This window comes from Antechinus flavipes, chromosome 1, assembly GCF_016432865.1.
Source record: "Antechinus flavipes isolate AdamAnt ecotype Samford, QLD, Australia chromosome 1, AdamAnt_v2, whole genome shotgun sequence".
Taxonomy (NCBI): domain Eukaryota; kingdom Metazoa; phylum Chordata; class Mammalia; order Dasyuromorphia; family Dasyuridae; genus Antechinus; species Antechinus flavipes.
The window spans coordinates 142,220,322-142,247,181 of record NC_067398.1 but is presented as its reverse complement, the minus strand read 5'-3'; the positions used below and the strand labels follow the sequence as shown (position 1 = coordinate 142,247,181).

Below are 26,860 nucleotides of genomic sequence, written 5' to 3'. Positions count from 1 at the left end.
GCAGTGAGCTGAGAGAGGAATGGAATATGGCAGTAAATTCTGTTTAAAGATTCCAAAGTTGACGTGACTGTCAACTTCTGTCAGGGTGATAAATTGTTGTATACATTCATTTGGTAAGTGCATTTCTGCCTGGGTCCTCATCTATCAAGAAGTTGCTTTGCAAAGCCAGAAAAGTAGTTTTCTGCACTTAGGAAAGTTACAAATGGCCAAACATGCCATTGCAGAAGAAAAAGGTGCCATTTTAGATAACCTTCTAAAGTAGGTTTGTTGAGAAAATGCAAATATCTATTAAGAAATACAGGTTTGCTAATAGATCACTTTGCTTGGATATATTAAAGCATAAATAATAATAATTACAAAGGAAATAGAGCTATAGAATGGCCTTAATGTCCTCCTTACTACTACCACCACAAACCCCACCCCCACATATACATATGAGTTAATGCCGTGTTTTTGAAGAGGCTGATCATAGATCTAGAACAAAAAAAGGTGTCAGAAAAATTGGTTATTATAGTAGCAGGAATGTTGATTTTGGAATTAGAGAATCTGGCATCACATTCTCACTTTGCTGCTTATTTATTGCCTTTATGTCTCTGGGCTTCAGTTTTCTCCATCTGTAAAATGAGGGGGTTGGATTACAAGGCCCCTTCCAGCTCTAAAGTGCTGATCCTATGACTCCATTTGGAAGCTCATTTAAGTTTTTAAACCCATACTTAAATTCCTATAAAATAACTGAATTGCCCATTTACTGAGCCAAGGTTGAAGACATGTTCTCAAAGAGACTCACTTCCAAAAGTTCTCTGAGCAATACCACCTGGGAATGTAGGACTTTTTATAAACAATGGATCAAGGCAGTTTAATTTGCTGCATTGTAATTGTTTTCTGGTGGCACAGTGGATAGCGGGTTCTATCTGAAATCAGGAAAACCTGAGTTAAAATGTGTCCTCAGACATTCATTAGGCTATGACCTTGGGCAAGTTATTTTACTCTGCCTCAGTTTCCTCATCTGTAAAATGAGCTGGAGGAGGAAATGGCAAAGTACTCCACTATCTTTTTCTAGAAAACCTCAAACGGGGACTTGAAGTCAGACTTGACTGAAAAATGACTGAACAACAAAATAAATTGGAAGGAGAAGAAATTGAAACTAAAAGGAACCAGTTTATAAGTTATTATATAGCTTTTGAGTACAAAATAACACAGAGATAAGTTGCATTGTAATTTTGAAAACAGAGAAAGTGGCAAATCTAAATGCCAGGGGGGAGATATGGGGAATTAAAATAAGAAAAGAGTATAACCTATTTAAATACTTATATTTATTAATTTTATTATTCTCTACAATTTCCTTATATAACAAATGGGAAACAGCCACTGAATTTATATTAGAATCATAGAATTTTGTGTTGGAGAGAATTTTAAGGTCTTCTAGCTTCTTTTCACTGTAGGAATCCCTTCTATAATATTTCTGTCAGATGATTTGATTAAAGTCAATCAAAAATAATCCATCTTTTCCTTGAACAAATATTGTTTGAATAGTTACTATGTTCTCCTTGCATTCTGGAAGCTTTGAAGATATAACAAATAAGATATATATCTTTTAGCCCAGTAGGGAAGATAAATTTTTTACACAGATAATCCAAATATTGGACCCAATATGAAAATGGAATAAGAGGTACATTGTGCTATGGGAAGAAGGGAGAGATTTTTTTTCTGTTAGACTCAGAGTAATACATATGAATTTCATGGAAGAAGTAGCGATTAAACGGGTCTTAAAGGAGTGAATTGTGAGAAAGAAGAAAGGATAAATTTCATTAAAAACAACAACAACAACAACATTTATTTCAAGGGTAGCTAATTGGTGTAATGGATAAAGCACCAATCCTGAAGTCAGGAGGATCTGAGTTCAAATTTGACCTCAGATACTTAACACTTTCTGTCTATGTGACCCTGAGCAAGTCACTTAACCTTAATTGCCTCAGGGGAAAAAAATCTCATTAAATATTTCCCAATTATATGTTAAAAATTTAACATAAAAAAGTGAGTTTCAAATTGTCTTCCTCCATTCTTTCTTCATCCCTCCTTGAGAAGGCAAGCAGTTTGATTATCAATTATACATGTGAAATCACACAAAACACTTTCATATTAGCCATGTTGCAAAAGAAAACAAACAAAAAAAATGAGAAAAATAAAAAAAAAATTTAAAAGTATGCTTCACTTTGCTTTCATTGTTCATCAGTTCTCCATCTGAAGGTTGTGACAGCATTTTTTTTTTTTCATCATGGATCCTTTGGGTCCATGTCTTTGAATCACTGAATCAATGGATCATTGTCTTATCAGAGTAGCTAAATCTTTCACCATTGATCATCCTTACAATATTACTGTTATAAAGTTTTCCTAGGTCTGCTTGGATCAATTTCAATCCCATGTCAAGTCAACTGGAATTTATTAAGTGTTTTCCATGTGCTAAGAAGCAAAAGACAATCATCACCCTTCTCACACTGTCCTGTTCACATTGTCAACCCAAATTTAAAAAATATCATAATAGATTTTAGAAATCTTAGACTAAAAGGATTTTAATCTGGGGTTCATGAGCTGATTTTTTAAAAATAACTTTCAATGTAATTGAATCTTTGTAATCCTATTTATTTTATTGTATGAATTGAAAAACATTCTTCTAAGAAAAGATCCCTTTTCATCAAATACTTCATATACTTCACCAAATGTTTGAAGGGCTTTGAGACCAAAACATCATTAAGAGTCCCTGCCCCTTTATTTTATACATAAATTATTCTGTGGCATTGCCCAGATGTTTTTGTAACTCAAAATTGGAATTATGAGGCAAAAAAGGAAGGAAAGAAGGAAGGAAGGAAAGAAGGAAGGAAGGAAGGAAGGAAGGAAGGAAGGAAGGAAGGAAGGAAGGAAGGAAGGAAGGAAGGAAGGAAGGAAGGAAGGAAGGAAGGAAGGAAGGAAGGAAGGAAGGAAGGAGGAAGGAAGGAAAGAAGGAAGGAAGGAAGGAAGGAAGGAAGGAAGGAAGGAAGAAGGAAGGAAGGAAGGAAGGAAGGAAGGAGGAAGGAAGGAAGGAAGGAATGAAGGAAGGAAGGAAGGAAGGAAGGAAGAAGGAAGGAAGGAGGAAGGAAGGAAGGAAGGAAGGAAGGAAGGAAGGAAGGAAGGAAGGAGGAAGGAAGGAAGGGAGGAGAGAAGGAAGGGAGGGAGAGAAGGAAGGGAGGAAAAGAAGGAAGGGAGGAAGGAAGGAAGGAAGGAAGGAAGGAAAGAGAGAAGGAGGGAAAGAAGGAAGGAAGGAAGGAAGGAAGGAAGGAAGGAAGGAAGGAAGGAAGGAAGGAAGGAAGGAAGGAAGGAAGGAAGCCCAAAGTCCCATACCTCAAAGGGGTTTTCTATGGGACAGTAGACAATAGTAATATAGCAACTGGCTGTGGTTTCACTACCCTCTATCTATCTTTGCTGTGCAAAATGTTTTGTTTTGTTTTAATTAAATGACATTTCCGGGCAAAACCCTCTGTCCAATTCTTTGTAAGCAAAGTACTGGAAAAGAGTAAAATGTATCTTAGACCTCATTATTGATCATCAGCTGATGATAATGTTCCAAGACAGGAATTGCCTTCCTCATTCATTGTCTTATTCAAAAGAAATCATTGTCAGCTTCAACTATAAATGAGAGAAATGTCAAATGGAAACTGTGTAATATAGAGAAAAGGTGGATTGTTTATGCCCTTTATAAATTCTGCATCGCACTGAACCATTCCAGACAAAACATGTAGATGAAATTAAGCTCACGTTGCCTTTCAGAGATTCCTAACCACCTCTAGGCATCTCTTTCTGCAGTCTGCTGTGTTACTTCACTTTCTCTGCTCCTCCCCAACCTGTTTACATTTTATGCTAAGAAATTACCCCTAGAGATATTTGCATTTAACCAGGGACTCTCCAAGATGAAAAGCTTCTGACACCCAAAGCAATGAATCACTAATGGTGAAATTTAGGTGACTGACAGGTTGGGGAAGATAGTTGGTGGTGAGGAATCTTCCCAGCCTGCTCACATTACAGGAGGCAGCCAGCCCTTAGGTAAAGTTTTATGCCAAACCTTCTGTGGATACTTAATTAAAGAATTATATTGCCACCTCTTTATGATTTGAATACTAGCTGCTTAAGATAAGAATAATCTTCAGATAAGAATAATTTTATAATTTATACAGTCAAACCTTACTGACATTTTATCTTAGTGACAAGATGACCTACAGGCCATCAGAGGACATCAGTGTTCATTAAATTAAGTTTTTATTAAAAGCCTACAAGGGCCTCAAGCAATCCCAGAAAAATTGTAAATTGTGGAGAGGCAAAAAAAAAAAAAAAAAAAAAATCAAACTCTTTCAGGGAAAAAAAAAATGTATCCTCCCTTTGGAAGTTTAGAAGTACCAAAGGCAATTTTACATTTTTAGGAGATTTTAAAGTACTTCAAAACAAGAAATTGATGCCAGAAATATACCTAGAAATTAAACAGTAACTTGCCACTGGCAAGCTCTGCTTAAACCTGTTACATATGCTCTCTGAAAGTAAAGCCAATGCCTTCATGTATTTCCCATCAGATAAACATGTATATGGGAATATTTTAAAAGCCAGTAAAAAGTTAGAAATAAGCTACTTATACCATCAAACTTCACTGAAGTGAACTCTCTAAGGACCAAACCACACCCATGGTCAAATGCAGTTTCTTTTCTGTAAGCTTTACTAACATTTAAAAACTTGTTCATTTCCTCCTCAGAGTAGATGTTTGATGGAACAGAAGGAGGAGGAAAGCTGGAGTCAGAAAAGTCAGAATATGAATTGGTCGTTGCTTAACCTTAGACAATATTTAGTGAAACTTAAAAAACAAAGAAAAGTTAACTTATGAAGCAGATGGTTTTTATCGGGTGCTAGCAAAATCATTCAGACTTTGTGCAGTAATTTTAAAACATTGCCTTCATTGATAATAAAGTTCATGCTATTTTTATAATAATATAGTAATATAGAATAATTTGCCGCTAATAGTTCACCAACAATTGGTTTTCCTTCCTGCTAATATTTCTCACCCCAAACAAGCGAAAATGCCCCATGCCATTGAGACCTATGTAGATTGAAGTAGTACAGACTGTTACTGAGCTCAAATTCTTGGAGTCCGGGCAAAGAAGGATCCCAACACTCACATTCATCTTGTTAAGTGCTCCTAATTAAAGAATCCTGGCACCAGGTTGGTCAACATAAATATACCTCGTCTCCAAACAAAATAGGCAGAACAGTTTGACAAACATTTCACAAGGATATATTACCGCCCCCTCCTGCTCACTGGAGGCTCCTTTTGGTTTTTCCTTTTCAAAAGGAAGCTACTACCTTGGCATCTTCTTAGTGATGCCCATGGCACCAGTTCAGGCAGTGTGTCAAGAGAACCCTTTAGATCATCAAGAAATGGGAAGTGTCCAAATTTCAAGAAAATATAAAGACTGCTTGTTCATGAGATCACTAAGCAGTTCTTTGGGTTGCTATGTAGTATCCTAGTGCTTTAGAGAAAATCCTAGGAGTATTGTTGGAAGGGCACTGTGAGTGGGTTCCTCCAGAGCTCCCATTCTTCATTTATAGTAGGGTTTATCCTATTTTAGTTTCTGGTAGTTGTCTTCTGGATAACTTTTATTTGGCAGATCTTTTGGGCACTTAAAATGCAATGGGTTTTCACAGACACTTTCTAAATGATAACTCTGCCTTGTCCAGAGCCAATATTTAGATTCTCCAGCTTAATTAAAGTTGGTAGAGAAGTATTTTTGCCTTTATGACTATGATTCATTATGATGATATAAGATACTTGACATTGTCTAAATGTGCTTATTAGATAATTCTAAGAATTTTTACTTCCAGTGGTTTAGTAAATTTAGTAATATAAGTGTTCTGAAAATTCCATAGGATTGTTGGCATCAGCATGTTGCTTACTGACAAACTAATAAATACACACACACACACACACACACACACACACACACATATTAGTGATTGGTCAATAGGTAAACAATATCCTTGCCCTATTATTAAATGCTTTCTCCTGAAAGTAGTGTGATGAGAATTGGCTTTGGAAGCAAGATTTGAACTCCCTTCCTATGATACACTCTGATAATTTGTTTCATGCACAAATCAGTTAATTTCTCAGTGCTCTGGGAAACTCTCTAAGATTAAAAAGATAATGTCTCCCTGCATTTATAGAGGGAGTTTACTCTTTAGGACGCTCCTTAGATTAATGTAGTCATCAATCCAGGCTCATCCCCAATCAATAAGTACTTATTAAGCACTTGTTTTATGGCAGGCATTGTGGATACTGAGACAGAAATGAAACATTGTTCCTGAACTCAAAAAATGCATTTTCTTTTCTTCTTTGCCGTCACAATTTGGGGGGGGATAAAGTACTTCGGTGAAGTAAACTTGTATACATGTACACATACGTACACACACATCTATTTCTATTTCTATATATCATGGTCTAGATTTGTGATTTTATGTGAAAAATCCTGTTATGGGAATTCCTTTCATTATGGGCATAAGCAATGAAGCTCTGAGCAGTTAAGTGGCTTGCCTATAGACCACTTATTATTATGGTTCAAAAGTAGAATGTAAATTCAAGTCCAAGTGTAAGACCAATTAATATGAATATTGTATACTGGGCTTCATTTTATTAAGTCATTCGTGTGTGTGTGTGTGTGTGTGTGTGTGTGTGTGTGTGTAAGGCTGTTTCTGGAAGCCTTGAAATGCAGCTTACGATTGGTTGCCTGCGGTTCCATGTGATTTGATATGGGCAAGGAGTGTGAACTCTGAATGATCTCCATTATCATTTTCTTATAACTAAATTCTGGCCAATTGTAGAGTGGGTGAGATTGGGCTGGAACTCCACCTTTGAAAGACATCAAAGCAGCAAAGGATTTATTACCTGGGATCCACAGATCCCCTTAGGTTTCCATGGATAAATTTCAGAGGCCCTATGATTTTGGATGGTAGAAAAATATTTATATTTACTAACCTCTAAAATTTAGCATTTCCTTCGATTGTGCATGTTGGCAAGAAACCATCATAGTATTAGCAATATCTGTGACTACGACAAATACAAATGACATATTTTCATAGCACATTGTAGTTTTTTGCAGAAGGCTTGAAATATTATTTACAGTCTTTACTTCAAAATTATTATTAGCCCTACTGCTAGATTGCAGGTGGTCATTGTCTTCCCATATATAAATTGAATTTTTAATTTTTTTTGTGATCCTATATATTTTATTTTACATATTTAAAAACATTATTCTGAGTCTGCAGACTTTACCAGATTGCAAAGGTGTCCATGACTACAAAAAAGGCTTAAGAACTCCTGGTTCAGAGACTAGACGTAGGCTAAGTGAAGCATATATATGCACAAGATACTGAAAGTTAAATTTAATAATCCATTCAGCAGAACAGGAATGATATCACATACATATTATCTCTGGTACTAGAGAAGCTATGACCGGTGGATTGCTTGAACTGAGGAGTTCAGAGCTGCAGTTGGACCAGCTGCATAGTGTGTCTATATTGTGTCTGGAATCAGTATGATAAAAGATGAACTGGGTTCAAGTGGGAAATAGGGGCAGCTCAAAGCCAAAAAATTGGAATGATTGGTCTTTAAAATCAGCTCTATACTTCCAGCCTGGGCATGAGAAGGAGACTCGTATCCCTATCCTCCTCCATCCCTCCCCTCCAAGAAAAAAAAAAAAAAAACATTAAGCACAGTGCCTTGTAATTTTTTGCCATCAGAGTAAGGAGCTGAGACCTGTAATTTCATCATTTTGGAGAAGTCCTTATGTGGAAAGTCTCTCCAATAAAGCAGTGTCCCATGAATACTGACAGTTTAAGTGATTTGCCAGCTATATATGTTAAGGTAAAGATTTGAATCAGGCTTCCTGGATCTAAGAACAGATTCAGATGTTTGAAACATAACTGTTTGCTGAACAGATTCCAATTAATCACCAATTTACTAAAATACCATTAGATGAACTGAAAACAGATTTTTCTTTAAAAATTCCAAACCTTATATCTGATATTAATTTGAGCAGATTTTTTGGTAATAAATTAAATGATGTATATGACACATTATCTCTTTATAAAGTTATATATACATATCTTATCTCATTTTCTTCTCACAATCACTTCATCAGCAAACTGAGGCTCACAAAGGTAGAATAATTTGAACATGATCAAGTTCTTAGTAAGTAGCAGAGCCAGTATTAGACTGAAATTAGAATCACCATCCCCTAACTCTTCAAAATCAGTACTGCTTCTGCTACATATGACTCTCTTCTCTTCTAGGGTACCCCCAGGGAAAAGCAGATGATTCTCTATCTTAGTGTTAGAATTATTTTAAAAATATTTCTTAACATTTTGCCAGTGAAATTATAGGCATTAGGAAGGTCCCAAGATTCTGAGGTTCATTTGCATAAGATCCTTTCCTTAATGTGCTACTGACTGTTTATTTCCAGGGTCTAAAAAATTAAGTTCTATAATTGCTTCTACTCTAGTAACTTAATTTGGAAGAGGAAGAAAAGGCATGCCACAAAAGTCATATAAGGCCTTTTCAATTGATGCTTTCTAAGTGAGAATAAAAAGTTCATTGACATAGAATTTTCACCTTGGGAATTGGGATTTTTTTTTTTCCCCGAATGGGTTTGCTCACCCACTGCTATTGTAGTCAGGTTATCCTGCAGTTGATCAGTTTCTAGGAAGAAAGAATACATATGCCCTTTTTCTTTTCCTTGGGATCAGCCTCTAAAAATGGTAAGAAAACATACTGCAATATGAGTCTGAGACATTTTCTTTTTCTTTTTACTCTGTCATGTTTGTTATTATTCTTTGGATGGTAGTAATAGGAAATACTTTTAAGCATTTCTGTTTTTCTTTTAAAATCTATTTGGTAAGGGATCAGGTGGGAAGGGGGCAGGAAGAGACTATGGGAGCAATTAAAAAATTTCCCTGCCTCATCAGAAACATTATATGTAGATAGTTCTCAAATGTATGAATATATGTGTATGCATAAGTGCAAATATAAAAGAGATAAAATACAAATGCTTGGAAGACATTTAAGGCATTGAGCCTCCAAACTGGAGGAAATTCTCTTTGCTGTCTAAGGATTGTAAGGTTTTCAGGGAAGGTTCAACTAAAAAAGAAAACATTTATCCCAGAACAGTCCTATAGCATGGATAGATAGGTACAGTGGCTACAAAAACAAACAAACAAAAGACTGGGACACCTAAAGCCAAAAATCCAAGTTGGTGTAGCTGTTGGATATTGTTTGTGAAACTTCTCAAGAATTCCGAAGGAGCAGTGCTGGGAATGGAGAAATTATGGTCTGTTTCTAGCTGGGGTGAAATGAAGTACAGAAGAGAGATGGGAAAAGACGAGGTGGGGGAAAAAGTAGGGGAGAGGGAAAGAATGAAGAGCAAGGTGAGAGAGAGAGAGAGGAGAGACGGAGACAGAGACAAAGAGACAGAAAGAGACAGAAACAGATATAAACAGATAGAGAGACAGCCAGACAGAGAGCTATCTTCGGAGCACGCTGGGTGCCTTCATGGAGCAGGTGCTTTTTGTCTCGTGTTCCGCCAGGCAGGAACCATGCGAGTGCGCGCGTGTATGTGTGACTGTATGCGTGTGTCTGCTCGCGCCTGTCCGATTCAGCTTTGAGGTGGCAACTGGCAAAGGCTACTGTTGGTTCCACGCCGGGTTTTCCTCCTCTCCCCAACACACACACACACACACACACACACACACACACACACACACACACACACGAGTCTCTCTCTGTGTCTTGAATTGATTCAAAAGATGCTCCGGGAGACTACAGACTCAGCTGGGATGCTGTGCTTGCGGCCACTATTAGGATATGCCCCGTAGAGATGCTTGCCGCTTGAGATTGGGACCCAACTGAGCCCGGGGAATATCTTGCTATACTAACTTCCCCCACCCTTCCTTTCCTTTGGATCAAGGGATGACGTAGTTGGAGGGTCTGGGGCAGGGTGAATGGGGTCAGCAAGAGAAGGAATAGGGCAGCTTTTAGGGAAAGCAGCAGCAGCAGCAGCCGCCTCGCCAGCCGCAGCCGTGGCTGCTGCTGCTTCAAGGAGGAGTTGAGAAAGAAAACAGGAAACGTGGTGGCCGCTTACACACGGCAGCAGCTGATTCATTTCTGCTTGAAAGTGCCTCCCTCAAGTCGCTGAGGCGGCCCGGGAAGGAGGGGGGTGGTGTGGGGGGTGGAGAGAGGAGGAGGAGAAGGGAGGGGGGAAGGGGATAGTTGGAGAGGAAAAGGGGAGGTGTAGCCAGTCTCTAGTCTAGGGAAAACTGTCTGCAGACCTCTTTCAGGAGGAGGAAGAAGAGGAGGAAAGGGAGCAGAGATTAGTTTTGGGTACCAAGAAGCAAGTTTCTGAAAAACGAAGGACAAACAGCCTTAGCAGCAAAACAGAGCCCCCAGCACCTCCCATCCGGTCGACATGCTAAAATTGGGTTGAGTGACTGAGACTTGGTGTCCCCAAGACCGTGTAAAAGGCATTCTGAGAGAAACCCCGACCAGACCCAACCCAACTAAACCAACAAAATAAAAACTATTTGCTGGAGTTTCGGAGCCCTCTCTGGACCTGAACTTGGAGGGCGCCAAGCTGGAGAGACTTTGGGGTTCCCTCCGAGAGGCAATTTGCCTCCCCACCAGAGCGTCTTCTCTTCCCCCAGTGCCTGGCTTAACAATATGAAGGAGCAGCATTCATGTGTGGGCACTGGGCATCCGAGCATGGCTGGGTATGGCAGGATGGCCCCTTTGGAGATGGCTGGTAGCCCCGTGAAGCGCTTCAGAACTGAGTACCCCTTTCCCTATCTCTTCGCAGAGGAGGCTTACCAGAAACTGGCCAGCGAGACCCTGGAGGAACTGGACTGGTGCCTGGACCAGCTAGAGACCCTGCAGACCAGGCATTCCGTCAGTGAAATGGCCTCAAATAAGGTAAGGGATAACCCTCTGTTTTGCCAACCTTTGGTGCCACTAAAAGTGGCCACGGTTCCTGCATCCCTTTCTCTCTCCATTATTCTTGTCCATTTTCATACAGGTTAAAATGTTCCCTCCCATTCAACCTCTCCCATCTGTATGGGGTTAAAAATGCCTTTTTAGCAGTAGTTCAACTCTGTTGGAGAGTTTCCCAAGCTCACTTTCCCCCTCTTTTCTTCCTCCCCACCCCCATCAGTCTGTTAAGATAAACCATCTTGCAAAGGCATCTTTGATATTGATTAATTACATCACCCTCAGGTCTCATTGGATGACCTGTTTTATTGTTTCCAAGTAACAGTTGGCTTCTGCTACTTGAGCCAGTACTGTTGTTTGGCTTATAAATGCCAAGTTTGATATGTAAAGGATTTTTTTTTTGGTGATTCTCTATGAGGGTTAATGCCTGAATTTCTTTTCTTTTTCTGCAAAGCAGTTTTCACATCATTCATTGAATTAACTTAGACTGTGTCTTATTTTTTCTAGGAAAAAATAGCACCTTTCCAAACTGATGAGATGTTTGTCAGAAACTGGGGATGGTGGGAAAGGGAGCAAGGGAAGCATAGTGTACATTTATTTAATTATTAGTGTACAGATTGAGATGGAACTTGGTCATAAGAATATATTGTCTAGGTATAAGAAATCATGTAATTAACTTGGTACAAAGAGAAATTTAGAAAGCTTGGTGCAAAATAAGATTTAATTTCTTGGATTATTTATTAATAATCATATCTTTGATTAAATTTGGGGGGCCACTTGCACAGGATGATTGTATATCTTAAAAACATGTTTGCTAATGCAGTTTATGGTTGTGAAGTAATCCATTAGAGGCAAGTTTATGAAAGACTGGTAAAAAATGTAGGTTCATGTTTTGGTCTTTAGTTATAAGAAGCCAGAGTCACTTTTATGTCCTGTCCTTTGTGAATATTTGGCGGAGGAAGAAGGCAAAGGAGGTATGCACATGTTGGATGCAGATGGTTAAAAGATTCAGCCAATAAGTACTAGTCATTATTTGGAAATTTGATTTGTAGGTTTCTTTATCCTATAAAGTTATTTACCTATAAAGTTACCCCATAAAGAAATTTTAACTAAGTTATTTTGACTGGGTTGTAAAGTAAGGAAATTTACCATTTCATTTTTTATATCATAGTTTTTATGAACCATGCATGTATTCTCTTCCTCCCCCATATTATCTTTTATCCTCCCTTCTTTCCCCCCACCCCCAGCATCCGCAATATGCTTTATTTATTACAATAACCTGGCAACTACTGGATTTTTATCTTGTAACCTTTTTCTCTTAGCTGGTAGCAATTTGTTATTCAGGTGCAATTGCCAATCAAAGTCAGTAAAATTAAGTGGTCTATAACACTCAAATTTACATAGGACAATGATTTTAAAACTTTTATTCTTTTAAAGTTTGACCACCGTTTCTAAATTAACCAGGACTCTTGCATCAAAAAGAATCTGTCCTTCCCATGTCCATGGCACTATCTTTGCCCACCTGATCAGGTTTAACTCCATTGCAGCATCATTGAGGTATTCCTGTTTTCATTTAGTTGTGACCCTTTGTTTATACTATGTCATATAACAGAAAATTTAGACTTTCAGGATTATTAGGAGATATTTCAAGAATGATATAGTGTTCCTCTTTCATTTTAAAAAATAGTCATTCACTTACTGTTTAAGCAAAAGAAGCCTGATTGACCAGATGGCCCTTCATTGAAAATCCATAGCATTAATCCTGTGATTTTACCAGGATAACTCTACTATGAATTTTAAAAGTCCTATCACTGCTAATACTGTAAATGTAAGTTGTCACTTGATTCAACTGTTTGGGATGGAAAAGGGATGCTTATTAGGTTTTTATTTGTTTAAAAATCGTTTACCTTTTAAGGCCATTAGATAAAACAGTAGTAAGCCTTCAAATTAATGTTAAAGAGAAGTCACTGTTTTGAGATTTGAAGCTAGATTTGTTTTGTGGAAGCTAGCCTCAGATAGCTTCATAGCTCCATAAGCCTTTGGATAGTCTCTTAATATAGTAAGTAAAGGTTTCTTGTGCTTTGAAATTGAGACAACTGTCTTGTGAATGAAAGGTCAACTTTAAATAATTCTAGTGGACCAATCTCTATTTTAAATTTAATTATATTTTACATGTAGATTTTTGACTGTAATAATCTTAAGCTAATGATCCTGATTAAACTTGTTTTTTTAAATGTTTCAGTTATTATGTTTTTAGCTACAAAAAGATCATTTAGTTTTATATAGCTCCATTAGAAAGCACTAATTTTTTTATTATGTGTATTGACGTAAAAGAGATACTTGAAAAACTAGGATACAAGCAAAACATGTAACCTAAAATCAAATTGGCACAACTTATGGGAAGGTCAGCAAGAATGATGCTTTACCTTAAACCTGACATGGAAATTTATACAGTATTTGAATGCCACATCAGCCTGTTTTTTTTGATGTTATCAAATATGAATGACTTTGAAACTTATCTATTTGTTATCTAAACATCTTAATACATACATATATATGTGGGTATAGGTATGGTTATACATATATAAATATATGTATGCATATATACACATGTATGTATTTCTTTTCCCATATGTCACCTTTGTGTTTTTGGAAGACATTATATGGTTTTGAATCAATTTTATGTGACTTTGAGAATTTTTATTTTCTCTTAACCAAGAAATATATATAAAAAGAATCATTCTAGTGTTCTATGAAGCCAATAATAAAAGCTTAAATATGATTAATAAATAGACTATTTGGTGGTAGATCAAAAATATTCATTATGGAAATAGAGTTGTAGTTTAGGCTTGAGGAACAGGAGGAGTTAATTATTTACAATAAAATACTTGTAAAATACTTGAATTAAGAATGGTATCATTTGTACTTAAAAGGGAACCAAACTGATTAACAGTTTTTAATACTGTCTTTTAGAAAAAATAATGAATTGTTTCTTAGAACAACCTTATATTGATAAATGTAGTTAGGTCCTCACACACTAGAAATATAACCTTGGGCATGTCAAGTAGTCCTGATTGTCTCACCAAGCTTCAGCTTCCCCTTCCCCCAGTAAATAAATGATCAAAGGAATGAATGAATAAACAAACAAATGTAGTTTGAGAAATTGAAATAGAGAAGTTAATTGTTTTCCCTCTCCTCTCCTAACTTGCACACTCCTCTTGTTCTTTCTCACTCCCACTTTCTCCCCAGAACCAACTGTGAGGTAAGACTACCAAAACAAAATGGGCAAGTAACCCTAGACCTTTGATTCAGATCCATTCGAACAATTACTTATATCACTTTTAAGCCCATAAACAAATTTAATCTGCCAGAGATAATTTGTACAAGTTTGCATTTTGACCAAGCTTGATTAGGAGGCCTGTGTTAAATTTGGATCTTTCGCATATCTCCATGGCTAATTTGAATTTCATGTTTTGAAATTGTAGATTAGTAAATAACGAAATTTGCTGTTGATCAGTTGTATCTTACTCTTCATGACTTGGTATTACTGGAGCAGTTTGCCATTTCTTTCTCTAGCTCATTTTACAGATGAAGAAGAAACTGAGGCAAACAGAATTAAGGGACTTGCCCAGGATCACACAGTTCATCAGTATCTGGGGCTGTATTTGAACTCAGGTCTTCCTGTTTCCAGGTCTGGTACTCTATCCACTGTACCATCTAGCTGTCTAAATGCTTAAATAATCTTGATATTTGCCAGCTTTTATTTGTGTAACATAGACACACTCATTGTCAAAATCTTATATGGGATTCCAATAATTACTGTGTCTAGTTACACAAATTATTCTGAATTGGTATTGTCATCTTTCCTCCCCAAGTAGATAGCTCTCAAATAACTATCAAAGAGAATTTAGATCAATTCATTATTCATTATTTTACTTTAAAGATAAGATAGTCTTCTCTAACCTTCTGTGATCTTGGGAAAGTTACCTAAGCTCAACCTCAAGTTTCTTCATCTTTAAATGAGAGAGTTGCCATAGTTACATTCTACATCCTATGGGATAGATATATGGTCCTCTGGTCCTAAAGACACTTCAGGATCTCAGGGATCTCCAACCATGGCTCATTGCACGCACACAAATTTCAATCATAAGGGACCTTCATGAATTGCTATAGCTGAAAAGGATTTATCTCCTGGTAAGGATCCAGACTTGTAATGATTTTTGCCTTTCTAGACTTAGCTAGGGAAGTTCTTGGAGTCTGTCATCAAGTTCTCCTTGACGCCTTTCTAGCTTGTTAGGACCTGCCAGAGCTTGTACTTATCCATAGCCTTTAAGGAAGGAGAAACCTGCATGCTACAATAAGGCATCAGCATAGATTTTTAATGTAGATTCAAGAGGAAAGTGCCCTTTCCCTCTTTCCTTCATTGTTTTTCTCCTTTCCCCTGTCTGTGCAATCTCTTTTGAATTCCTGAATTTTGCTTGTTCTTTCAAACAAACATAATAGAAATGTCCTTTCCTATGTCAGTGATTTGTGATTGTGTTGAAATTGCATTGTAGTGATGGACATTGTAACTCTCTGTGTCGTTTGTTTTCATGAGTAGCTTTAGCCAGAAAAACAATTCAACCTGGTAATCACTTGTCTGTCATTGAGCATCCTGTTGGTGTGGAGGTGAGCCTGGATTATTGGCGGCAAGTTCTGGAAAGATTATAAAGAATTGCATATTGGAAGACCAGCTAATTCCCAAAAGACTTATTTTCCTTTCTTATTAAAAATAAATTGAAGTGAATAGATGGAATTTTGTTTGGAGGAATTAAAGTACGTATAGAATTTGGGTGATTATTATTAAACCAATATAAACTTTTATCTTTCAATAACGTGGAATATATTTGGCTCAGCCATCAAAGATATTTGTGATAATGCACTATTGATTATGAAAGTGAAATTACTAGGCATCCTGAAAACCAGCAGGCTGCCTTCAGAATGGATTTTGTTCCTGGTTTCAGTATTCTTTTAGGTCAATTTATAACCTGGGTAAAGCCACAAACAAGGTTCGCACACTGCAAGTTAAAAGGTAGTTTTGAAGTTAGGATTTCAAGTCATCCTTTACAAAGAGACATGCAAAAAATATTCCTTCTTGTTCCCAAGTTTTGGAAACCATTAGGGATAGTTTTTCAAATATGTCCATTCCTTATTTATGATTAAAAAAAAAAATACACCACACCATTTGTATTGCCAGTAGTTGAGACTTAAGCAGTTTTTCTCAGTGTGAAGTTACTATCTGCTCCCCCTGCTGTTTTGTAATAAGCAATGCATAACATACATTAGAGCTTTCTTTCTGGAAGGGGATTATACATAAGCTTTTTAAGGCAAGTTTGGGAATCTCTACATCTTAGTGACCTTTCAGCTACAATGGTAGTACTCTTTCTGCCCTCCCTCAAGAAATATTATACATCAGAAAATTATATCTATCTCACTGTGGGTTCTTGAGAGTGAATCAATCAATCAAGTTTCCTAAAGAGAACATTGGTTTTTCTTCTTTGAAATGTATATTAGCAATTCCCAATCTTTTCTTCTTCTTTTTTTATAATAGCTTTTTTATTTTCAAAATATATGCAAAGATAAATTTCAACATTCATGCTTGAGAAACCTTGTGTTTCAGATTTTTCTCCCTTCCTTCCTCCCATCTCTCCTAGGCAACAATTAATCCAACATGTGCAATTCTTCTACACCTATTTCCATTTCTCATGCTGCATAAAAAAATTCAGATCAAAAATGAAAAAAAATGAGAAAGAAAAAAAAAGAAAGCAAACAACAAAAGTGAAAATACCATGTTGTGATCCACATTCAGTCCCCATGGTGCTCCCTCTGGATGCAGATGGCTCTCTCCATCACAAGTCTATTGGAATTGTTCTGAATCACTTCTCACTGTTGAAAGAGCCACGGCCATCACAGTTGATTATCACATAATTTTGTTGTTGCGATATAAAACGTTCTCTTGGTTTTACTCATTTCACTTAGCATCAATTCTTATAAGTCTCTCCAGGCGTCTCTGAAATCATCTTGTTGGTTGTTTCTTACAGAACAATAATATTCCATAACATTCACATACTGTAACTTACTCAGCCATTCTCCAACTGATGGGCATCCACTCAGTTTCCAGTTCCTTAACACCACACAAAGAGCTGCCACAAACATGTTTACATACCTAGCCCCTTTTCACTTTTTTATGATGTCTTTGGGATACAGGCCTAGTAGAGACACTGCTGGATCAAAGAGTTTGCATATTTTGATAACCCTTTGGGCATAATTCCAGATTGCTCTCCAGAATGGTTGGAACAGTTCACAACTCCACCAGCAATGTATTAATGTCCCAGTTTTCTCATATCCCCTCCAACGTTTTTCATTATCTTTTTCCTGTCATCTTAGCCAATCTGAGAGGTGTGCAGTATATCTCAGAATTGTCTTATTTTGCATGTCTCTGATCAATAGTGATTTAGAGCATTTTTTCATATGACTAGAAATGGCTTTAATTTCTTCATTTGAAAATTATCTGTTCATATCCTTTGACCACTTAATCATTGGAGAAGGCTTGTATTTTTATAAATTTGAGTCAGTTCTCTATATAGAAATGAGGCCTTTATCAGAGCCCCTTGGATGTAAAAAATTTCCCCAGTTTTCTGCTTCCCTTCTAATTTTGTCTCCATTACTTTTGTTTGTACAAAACATTTTTAATTTAATATGATCAAAATGACCAATTTTGCATTTCATAATGTACTCTAGTTCTTCTTTGGCCATAAATTCCTTCCTTCTGATCTGAGAGATGAGTGCTCCTTTGTTCTTCTAATTTGCTTATATTACTCTTTATATCTAAATCATGAATATCTTGATGTAGAGTGGTAGGTGCTGATCAGTGCCTAATTTCTGCCAGACTATTTTCCAATTTTCCCAGCAATTTTTGTCAAATACTGAGTTCTTATCCCAGAAGCTGGAATCTCTGGGTTTATCAAACATCATAGTCATAGACTATTGTGTCTCGTGGACCTAACCTATTCCCCTGATCAACTACTCTTATTTCTTCATCAGTACCAAATGGTTTGATGGCTACTACTTTATAATATAGCTGGTACAGCTAGACCACCTTTATTTGCATTTCTTTTCATTAATTCCCTTGAAATTCCTGGCCTTTTATTCTTCCAGACGAACTTTGTTATTATTTTTTTCTAGCTCTGTAAAGTAATTTCTTGGAAGCTTGATTGGTATGGTACTTCATAAATAGATTAATATAGGTAGAATTATCATTCTTATTATATTAGCTTGGCCTACCCATGAGCACTTGTTATTTTTCCAATTGTTTAGCTCTGACTTTGTGTAGAAAGTGTTTTGTAACTCTGTAATTCATCACCTTTTCAAAAGTCATATACATTGCTTGATGAAAAGCTATTGACTCCTTTATTAAAAGTAATATTTGGTTATTTAATATTTTTAAATAACATAAATGAAAATAATTACATTCTAGTAAGAGTTTTTTGTTTCAGAATTTAGTAATACCCTTTGAGATATCTGTAGACTACTCTGGATTGACTTAATCATTTTAACAACCATTGCTTTTAAAAGTCTAAAAATGCTTTCATATTTTCTTTTCTTCAAAATTAAGTCAGAAAGCCCATTATTACACAGTCTTTTACTATGGAAACTTAATACAGTTTTTCTGAATGATGAAAGTTCCTGATTTTAACTTACTTGTAACTAAAGAAAAAAGTTCTTCCTCAGCTATATTGTTCATGAATTTAGTTATACCTTCAAGAGTTGATAACCATGATCTAACATATCACACATTATAATTGAAATATCTAATTTTATGATTCTAAAGGCTGATTGAGTATTATCAGGGAGATTGAATCCACTTTTTAAATGGTAATGTCTCTATACTTTAACATAAACTTAGTAATCATAGGGGGAAAAGGACCCTCTATTGGAGAGTAGTACTTTTTTGGTTAAGAGCAGCATGCTTTGGTTAAGGGCGATATGCCTCAGTTTAATAGCTAACTCCTTTTTTTTTTTTTTATTACATTTTTCCAAAGTGCAAGGCCAGGCCAAGATAAAATAGCATCCTTTCCTATAATATAGTGATGGATTAAATTAACCTGTTTCCAATTAGAGTAAAGGATGGATAATACTTTCATCCAATTTTAAAGGATTTAAATGTCAGTCCCTTAGATTTTAGCTATTACTTAAAATGAAATGATATGCTGGACACGAAATACTGAAGAAGGAATCTGTTAAAACCATAACTTTCAGCTCTATTATGCAACATACTGGATTTGAAAGCTACTTTTCAGCAGCAAAGAGCTGTTGGTTAAATCTGCAGATCTCTGTGGTTTATGATATGAAGGCATTTCTTATATAATAGCTGGCAGCAGCATCACAGTTGGCCAGTGGATGTGATCATTTAATTGATTCCAACTTATTCCCTGATCTTTCTAGGAAATATAGAGATGGGTGAGCTTTTTGTTTTAGAACTCATGCCAGTTTTGACAGAGAAGTCACAAATATAAAAAATGGGATCTGCTTTCATTCTCTTGAAAAGAAAGCAAATCTTATTCTTGTTTTTGGAAAGAAACAAAAAAGTTCTGATGCATTCAATTCTAAATGCATTGAATTAAATCATTAGTTTATATGAAAATTTCTTCCTCAGGTTAGCTTTGAATGTGTTGAGTTTGAGATACTGTTAGGGCTGACATCCAAATACTAAATATATTAACACTAGCCTTAAAAATCATGCTGCTTTTCATTGTTGCTTCTTTAGTTGTGCATTCCATTTTTTAAGGATTAAAAAGGGTTTTTGCCAGTTAACCATTAATAATAGCAGAAGCTTCAGTCTAGTTTAGAATTTGCAGTGACTATTCATGTCCACACTTGGGAGTTTTTTAAATCAGAAAATCTGTATGTTGTCTGATGCTGATTGTGTTGCAAGAAAAAAAGGTTTTCCTTCTTCCAGAATAGCAGTTTGTCAAAAAAAAGAAGAAGAAGAAGAAAGAAAGAACAAATCTTTATTAAGGCAATAATTAGGCTTTTTCAAGGTGATGAGCAGTAAGATTGCGCTTACCAAGAGATAAGTTGGGAAAGTTCTTATTTTTGCCATTCATCTTCCTGTGTCAACAGTGAGTATGGCTAATTCTTCAGCAGAGTTTGAACTATGATGTAACATAGTTTGATGATGTCAGAACCAGGATTATACTAATTCCCAGTTCATTGCCCTTTAAACTCTAGAGGCTTACTTTAGTCTGTACATGAATATTTCATAATAGATCTCTTGGCTACTTAGCTATGGTGCGGGTGATCTGGACACAGGCACATTTTTAACTTCAGTGAAAAACACAATAAAATCTTATTGGAGAAAAAAGATGCATTCTAGGGAAATGTTAAACCTGAATGATAACACAAACAGATATAGGGAAATTCAGATGAACAACTGGCTTGGAGCAGGAAAAGAAGTGAAATTGTTTTTGTTTTTTAAAGATTAGCTTTGAACATGCTGAATTTGAGATGCTGGCAGAGCTGATTTCCAAATAGAGTTGTATAGAAGATAGTTGAAAAGGCAACTATTGAGCTTGTAGGAAAGTGAGGAGAGATTAGAGATAGTAAGGAAAAGAGAGATACATAAAACTCTGCTAAGGAGAAAGAATTCAGAGGTTAAAAAGGTAAGGAGTCCATTTAGAATAGTGAAATGTGAGGAAAACCAATTGAGGAGTACACATTGACTACTATTGCCAGATATTACTGAGGTATCTTGGAGGATTGAAAAGAATCTTTAGATTTGGCAATTAGGAATTTATTGATAGCTCAGAGAACAGTTTTAATTGAATGTACAAAAGAAGCCTCTTTTCAAGTAGAAAGAGAATTAGATTGGGCATTAAAAGATTAAATAATTGATTTGCTAAGTCACACAGCTAGTATGTCAGAGGTGAAACTTTGAATCCATGTTTTCCCTCTTTAGCAGCTAGTTCTCTGTTCATTTAGGCCATCACTACTAACCATGTTGTTCTGGGCAACTTTCTACAACTATAACTTGAAGAATAGGTGGCTATATGCCTTGATAGATCAAATTCCTCATTGGGAAGTCCTTCACGAATGAAATCAAAGATCTAATATAAAAATAATGTGCTATGATGAAGTTAAATCAGGGGAAGCAGATCCTTCTTGGAAGTTTAGTGATGAAAGGAAGGAGAAATGTGGGCAGTATTTCAAGGAAGGAACTACTTTTGATAGAAATGTGTTTAAAGATAAAGGAAATTTAAGTATAAATTTATAGAGGAATTTGTCTCCAGTAGAGAGAAAAGAATAAAAGTGTGAGGGAAAACACAGCTTGAAACTTAGCCATGGAACTTTCTCAGATACAGGAGAAAAGAAATAAAATTTATTAAGATGTAAATAAATGTTAAGGTGAATAGTAGAGAAATTAAAGGATCTACCAATAGAGGAGAAGGAGATATTCTTTATTTAGATTGGAGAAGTTGAAGTTGGGGATGAGGGCATGTTAAGAGTTAAGAGAGTAGAACAAGAGCTACCTTTTTATGCCTTGGGGAAACACTGGAAGCTTTCCAAATAAATGCAGGAATAAAGCAAGAAAGCCCCTTTTTCCTTATCGTTATTTGATAAAAATCCTGTAAATACCATCAGTCTTAATAAGAAAAGAAAAAGAAATTTTCTTTTTTTTCTTATAAAGATAAGCAAAGAGAAAACTACACTGTTTATCATGGACATGATAATTTATTTAGAAAATCCTAGACAATGCTCAAAGAAACTAATTTCATACAAGTCCCATGAAATAACTGATTAGAAAAGAAATCTAGAAAAAAATAGTATTTCTGTGAAGCAGTATTTAAATCCACAAGGAAATGGTAGAAAGCAAAGCCTGACCATTGACCATGATGGAAAAATTTTATGTAAAGACTTCAAAGATGAAAGGAAAAATTATCAGTTCAAATTTCTGAATCTCATTAGATTTTCTACAATCATCTCTAGGACTAAACGTTTTTATGTGATTTCCTAAAGAGGATGCACTGTCATTTTCCTTGCTTTTACTTCAGTGGAGTTAGCTGGATATTTGCATCTGCTCTGCAGCTATACTTCATATATGTTGCCTTCCCCATGAGAATGTGAGCTTTTTGAGATCTTTTTCTTTCATTTGTTTTCAATTAACAAACACTTATTTTCTCTCCTTTCCACCTTTACCCCATCATGAGAAAGGGAAGGAAAACCCTAGTAACAAATGTCAAGCAAAACAAAATTGTTCATTTTATGTTCTTTAATATTTTTATCCCTTGTCTACCCCTTGTCATAAACTATTCTTCTATCCATAGATTCAAAATGTAATTTCTTCCTTGCTCCTTTAATTTGCTTATGATGTAATAAAAAACCTTGCTTTTCTGTATGTATGTAAACCACCACTCCACCCGCCAATTTGGAACAGTGTTATATAAATCACATAGGAAGCATTTAAATTTTACTTTTTCATTCATTTATAATTTGCTGGAATATCAAGATTATGTATAGTGGTAGATTTAGTGTTATTTATATTTTTTAAAAAACAATTTTTAGGGAAATTATTTCTATGTATCTTTAGGGCTTTTCTCTTTATTTCTTGAACAAAATTTTTTCATCTAAAGTCTAAATACATTCAATCTGCAAATATAATATGCCTATTTTGTGATAGGTATTCTGCTAGGTATTGTAGACTTAAAAACAAAAATGAAATAGTCCTGGCCTCAAGGAGTTTGCCTTCTGTCAAGGAAACACCCTATATGCACTGAAATAAAAATAAAATAGATATGAGATAATTTAAGCTGGGAAGTCCCAAAAACTAATAGGGATAATGGGAAGGAAATATATTCTGGGCATGGAAGAAGAGTAGTACATTTTGTATATAATGCTTTTCCAAAACCTAAGATTTCAGATTTTTTTTTTTAAATGGCAGGAGCTTATGCATTATAGGTTATCACATTAGTTTCAGGTGCTATGGAAATATTAGTGTAGTAAAGCCTTTAAAATTCTATTTCTTTAATTTTAATTGGTTAAATTTTATTCAGTAATATTCAACTTTAGTAGAGAGGATCGATTCTCTTTGTTACAATTTGAACCTATGAAATCAGTGTGGTCATCTGATTTTTTTCTTTCTTTCAGTTTTTGAGATAATGACTGAGCTTATTTGAATAGATTTGTTTGTACCTTTATACCTGCATTAACATGTGAAGCTAGATAAGTATTCTTTGAAATGAATTCAGTTGAATTACATTTGAGAAATTTTCAGTGAGTTCTGGGTCCCATAACCTTTCCCATTTTCTTCTATTTCTGTGTTGAGGAAGAAATATGTTTTTGGGGACATGCAGGGAAGGGAGGTATGAAATGAGACAGAGCCCATTCAATAGAAAAGCTACACTTTTATTTACTACACAAATCAAATGCTAGAAAATAAGATGTCAGTTTTAAACTATTTTCTTAATTTTGCCAGTCACCAACGACTTTCAATATGAGTTGATTAGGTTAATAAAGCCTCAACTAATGCTGAATTGCATTCCAAGTATTATAATCTGGATTTGTTAAGAATAGAGGATCTTTCTTGGTTTACAAAGATCTTCTTCATATCTTAGAATCTCACTTCGTTTTTTGTTTTTTTTAATTAAGATTAAAAATAAATTCTGGCTCTTGGAAGGACTTTATGTGACACATACTTATATAAGTATCTTTTGGGCCTCCCTTTTGGTTAGTTCAAGCAAGAAGTTTGTAAGAAAGATGCACGAAATACTCAGCCCATTCTGTGCCCATGGTAGTAAATAAAAATTACTTGCCAAATCTTATATCTCAGCTTTTAAGCTGTATGTGTTAATGAGCTAAAATAAAAATTTGAGTCTATGTTATTCAGTTTTTTTTACTTTTTATTTTTTTATTACATTTTTGTTTTTTTTGTTTTTTTTTAATTTATTTTTTTAAATAGCCTTTTATTTACAAGTTATATGTATGGTAATTTTACAGCTAATTCAGTTTTTTTAACTGAACATCATTTACTCAAGCTAAAAATAACAGATCTGATCCAAAGAATGTCCATAGCAACCAAGTGGAGATAAGGCTGCCTTTTTGAAATAAATGCAAGGTATTATATGTCTTCTAGAAATCTACAGAGATCTAGCTATTCGCTTAGGCTATTTTCCATGTATTCAGTAGTGTTTTGGTACACATTTAGAAGACATTTTGCAAAAAACTAAAAAACATTATCTTCAAGTTGTCTGCTCTTTGAGTATATAGAGAAACCTATATTTTCTTCTTACTTTGTCAATCCTTGCCCCCCCATATATGTCCCCAACCCTTTTTTAAAAGAACTATCAGATTTGATTTTTTTCAGAAAAATGATAAATTAGAAGAATCCTGTATATGGAAGTTTTAAAATATTTTTTAATAAGATAATTTTTATTACTTATATTTTTTAAAAGCACATCACAGTTTTGTGCAGAAAATTCTTAGATTGATACATGGCCTTATATAATTTTTAAAAATTAATTTTTTAGAAAAATATATTACAACTAGCATGAGATACAATGTGTAGCAGATAGATTGAGATGTATGTAGCTTCACAAAGACCTAAATTCAAATATCAACATGATACTCATTGTTTTGTGATCATGGGAGAGTATTATTTAGGACTTCCTTGTTTTTCTCTAAGATGAGGAAAATTATTCAGAATGCTTCTAAGATCCTATAGGAAATCCTATGAATTTAATTAGATTTGAGGGACTTATGAAATTGTCAAATACTGAAAGCTTTATAGTTTTAAAAGGAGTTGTCCTATTTGCTTATAATTCCAAGGCTAATTTCACATATATTTGTAAATATGCTTTTAGAAAGAAATGAATAAAATATATAGGAGATAAAATATGCATAAAAGAAAAAAAACAGAAATAATAAAAGCTCTTCCATTAAGTAATATTTTTTTTAAAAACTGAAGTTGGATTTGGAAAACATAGATTCTGACTCATACTTTATTTTCAGTATCCAAGATGGTGTTTTGTCTACAATAGGTATTCTGTCAATTTTTGTTGATTTATTTTTGCTCCTCCCAGTTTGATATTTTTTTCTAAAATCTGTTACATTTATAGTTTTTATCTGTTTTTTAGGAAAATTAGCTTGAAAATATTTAAACACATTCTTATTCTTACCTAACTTGATTTAACATTTTTTGACCTATTTTTCAAGTACAATTTTTTATTTTTCCTTAAGTATTCCATGAATTCATTCAGCAAAACATATCTTAAGCATTCACTATGGGAAATAGATAGAAAGGTACATACAATTTATATATATATAAAAGATAATAAATGTTAATTTATTAAATGTGCTTAATGTAAAACATTTTGTTAATTAAGCACTAGAGATATAAATATAGTCTACCCTCAAGGAACTTGGATTCTAATGGAGGAAGACACCATATGAAGGAGGGGTAACAATCAGGGAGCAGGGAGAGGATACCCCATATAAGAAAGTTGGGATTTACAAGGTTACTGGCAAGGAGGTGAAGAAGTTCATAGGGTAAGTCCAGTTAAAAGAGAAGTAAGCATGTTGGGGATCCCTTATGAAATCTGGATGACTGTGAGACATTATACTATTGATAACTAATTTGAATAAATTCATAGTAATCCTTTACAATTTCTTTTCAAATTGACAAAACATTTATTAAGTACCATTTGTAAATATAAAAAGATTGACTAAGTTAACCACGCAACTCTTTGGAGTTTATTGTCTACAAGAATGCTGTTTTATATATAAAAGTGCACAGTTTTTCTAGGTCTGAAGAAAGTTTTCAATTCATTTTTCATAGAGAGGAATCCCAGAAATTTTGTCAGTAAGGCAAGAACTGTAGCATTATCAATAAACAGGGGAATTGCTTAAAATAAGGCTAAAAAGGTAGACAATTGATGCTATAAGGGACATAACCTCTCATTTTATAGATCAGGCAAGTACTCCAAAAGATGAAATAATTTGTCCAAGTTCAAACAGCAGCTGAGTGCTTTAGCAGACTGGAAAATAGGGAGTGCCAGATTGAGACTTAGTGTATAGAGAGCTAGTCTTGGAATCAGAAAATATCTGGGTTCAGATTCCACTTCTAAAACTTTCTAGCTATATTAAGCTTAATTAAAAAAAAATAATTAATTAAAAAAACTTAACCAAAAAGGCACTTAAGCTTTGAATCTTAGGAAACTTCTTAGCATTTATTGAGTAAGGGACAATTAAGTTTGCATTGGTGGAATCCCACACTAGGAAATTATACAGCCTTTACATTTTTTTTCCTTTCAAAAATATGCTTGAGAAATCATTTACTACAGCTGACATAAAAGTTACAGAAACAAAAGGCTAAAACCTTCTTTCCTTCAAATAATGTGCAGGGAATGTTTCTGTTATGGGTCCTATTGTTTTAAAGAGCATTGTAAATCTTTAGATTGGTATGACATGTAAATATGTATAGTGAAGGAGGAGATGGGAGAACTACAGAGATCTCTCAGTTTGAATTTTTAAAGTACAAAATAATAATAATAGTAACTTCAGCAAAATTCATTTCATCAAAGGGATTCTGTGCATATTAGGTCTACATTTTGTAACACAAAGATTCATATATTGATTTTCACTTGTTCATATGGTACACTGGACTTTGAGATGACCCTGATTGGGCTTGATTACTAGTTTATCTGCTAGAGTGAACCACACAGTGGGAAAATAGTGGCTGAAAATAGGGGCTGAAAAGGCAGTGAAAGAAAGATGAGAGCTGACTAT

The 26,860-nt window shown here is 35.0% G+C and overlaps 1 protein-coding gene across 4 annotated transcripts in view; it reads left to right on the top strand.

The window, feature by feature from the left end:
• LOC127557716 (cAMP-specific 3',5'-cyclic phosphodiesterase 4D) overlaps nucleotides 1-26,860 on the top strand; it is a 650,198-nt gene that overhangs the window by 565,944 nt on the left and 57,394 nt on the right. For 3 of the 4 annotated variants that reach the window (XM_051991033.1, XM_051991038.1, XM_051991028.1), the window contains one exon: nucleotides 10,914-11,026. In XM_051991033.1, coding sequence (XP_051846993.1) covers nucleotides 10,914-11,026 — 113 coding nt within the window. Of the gene's footprint in view, nucleotides 1-10,329; nucleotides 10,828-10,913; nucleotides 11,027-26,860 lie in introns of those variants that run through there. The other variant, XM_051991046.1, reaches the window with a different exon arrangement.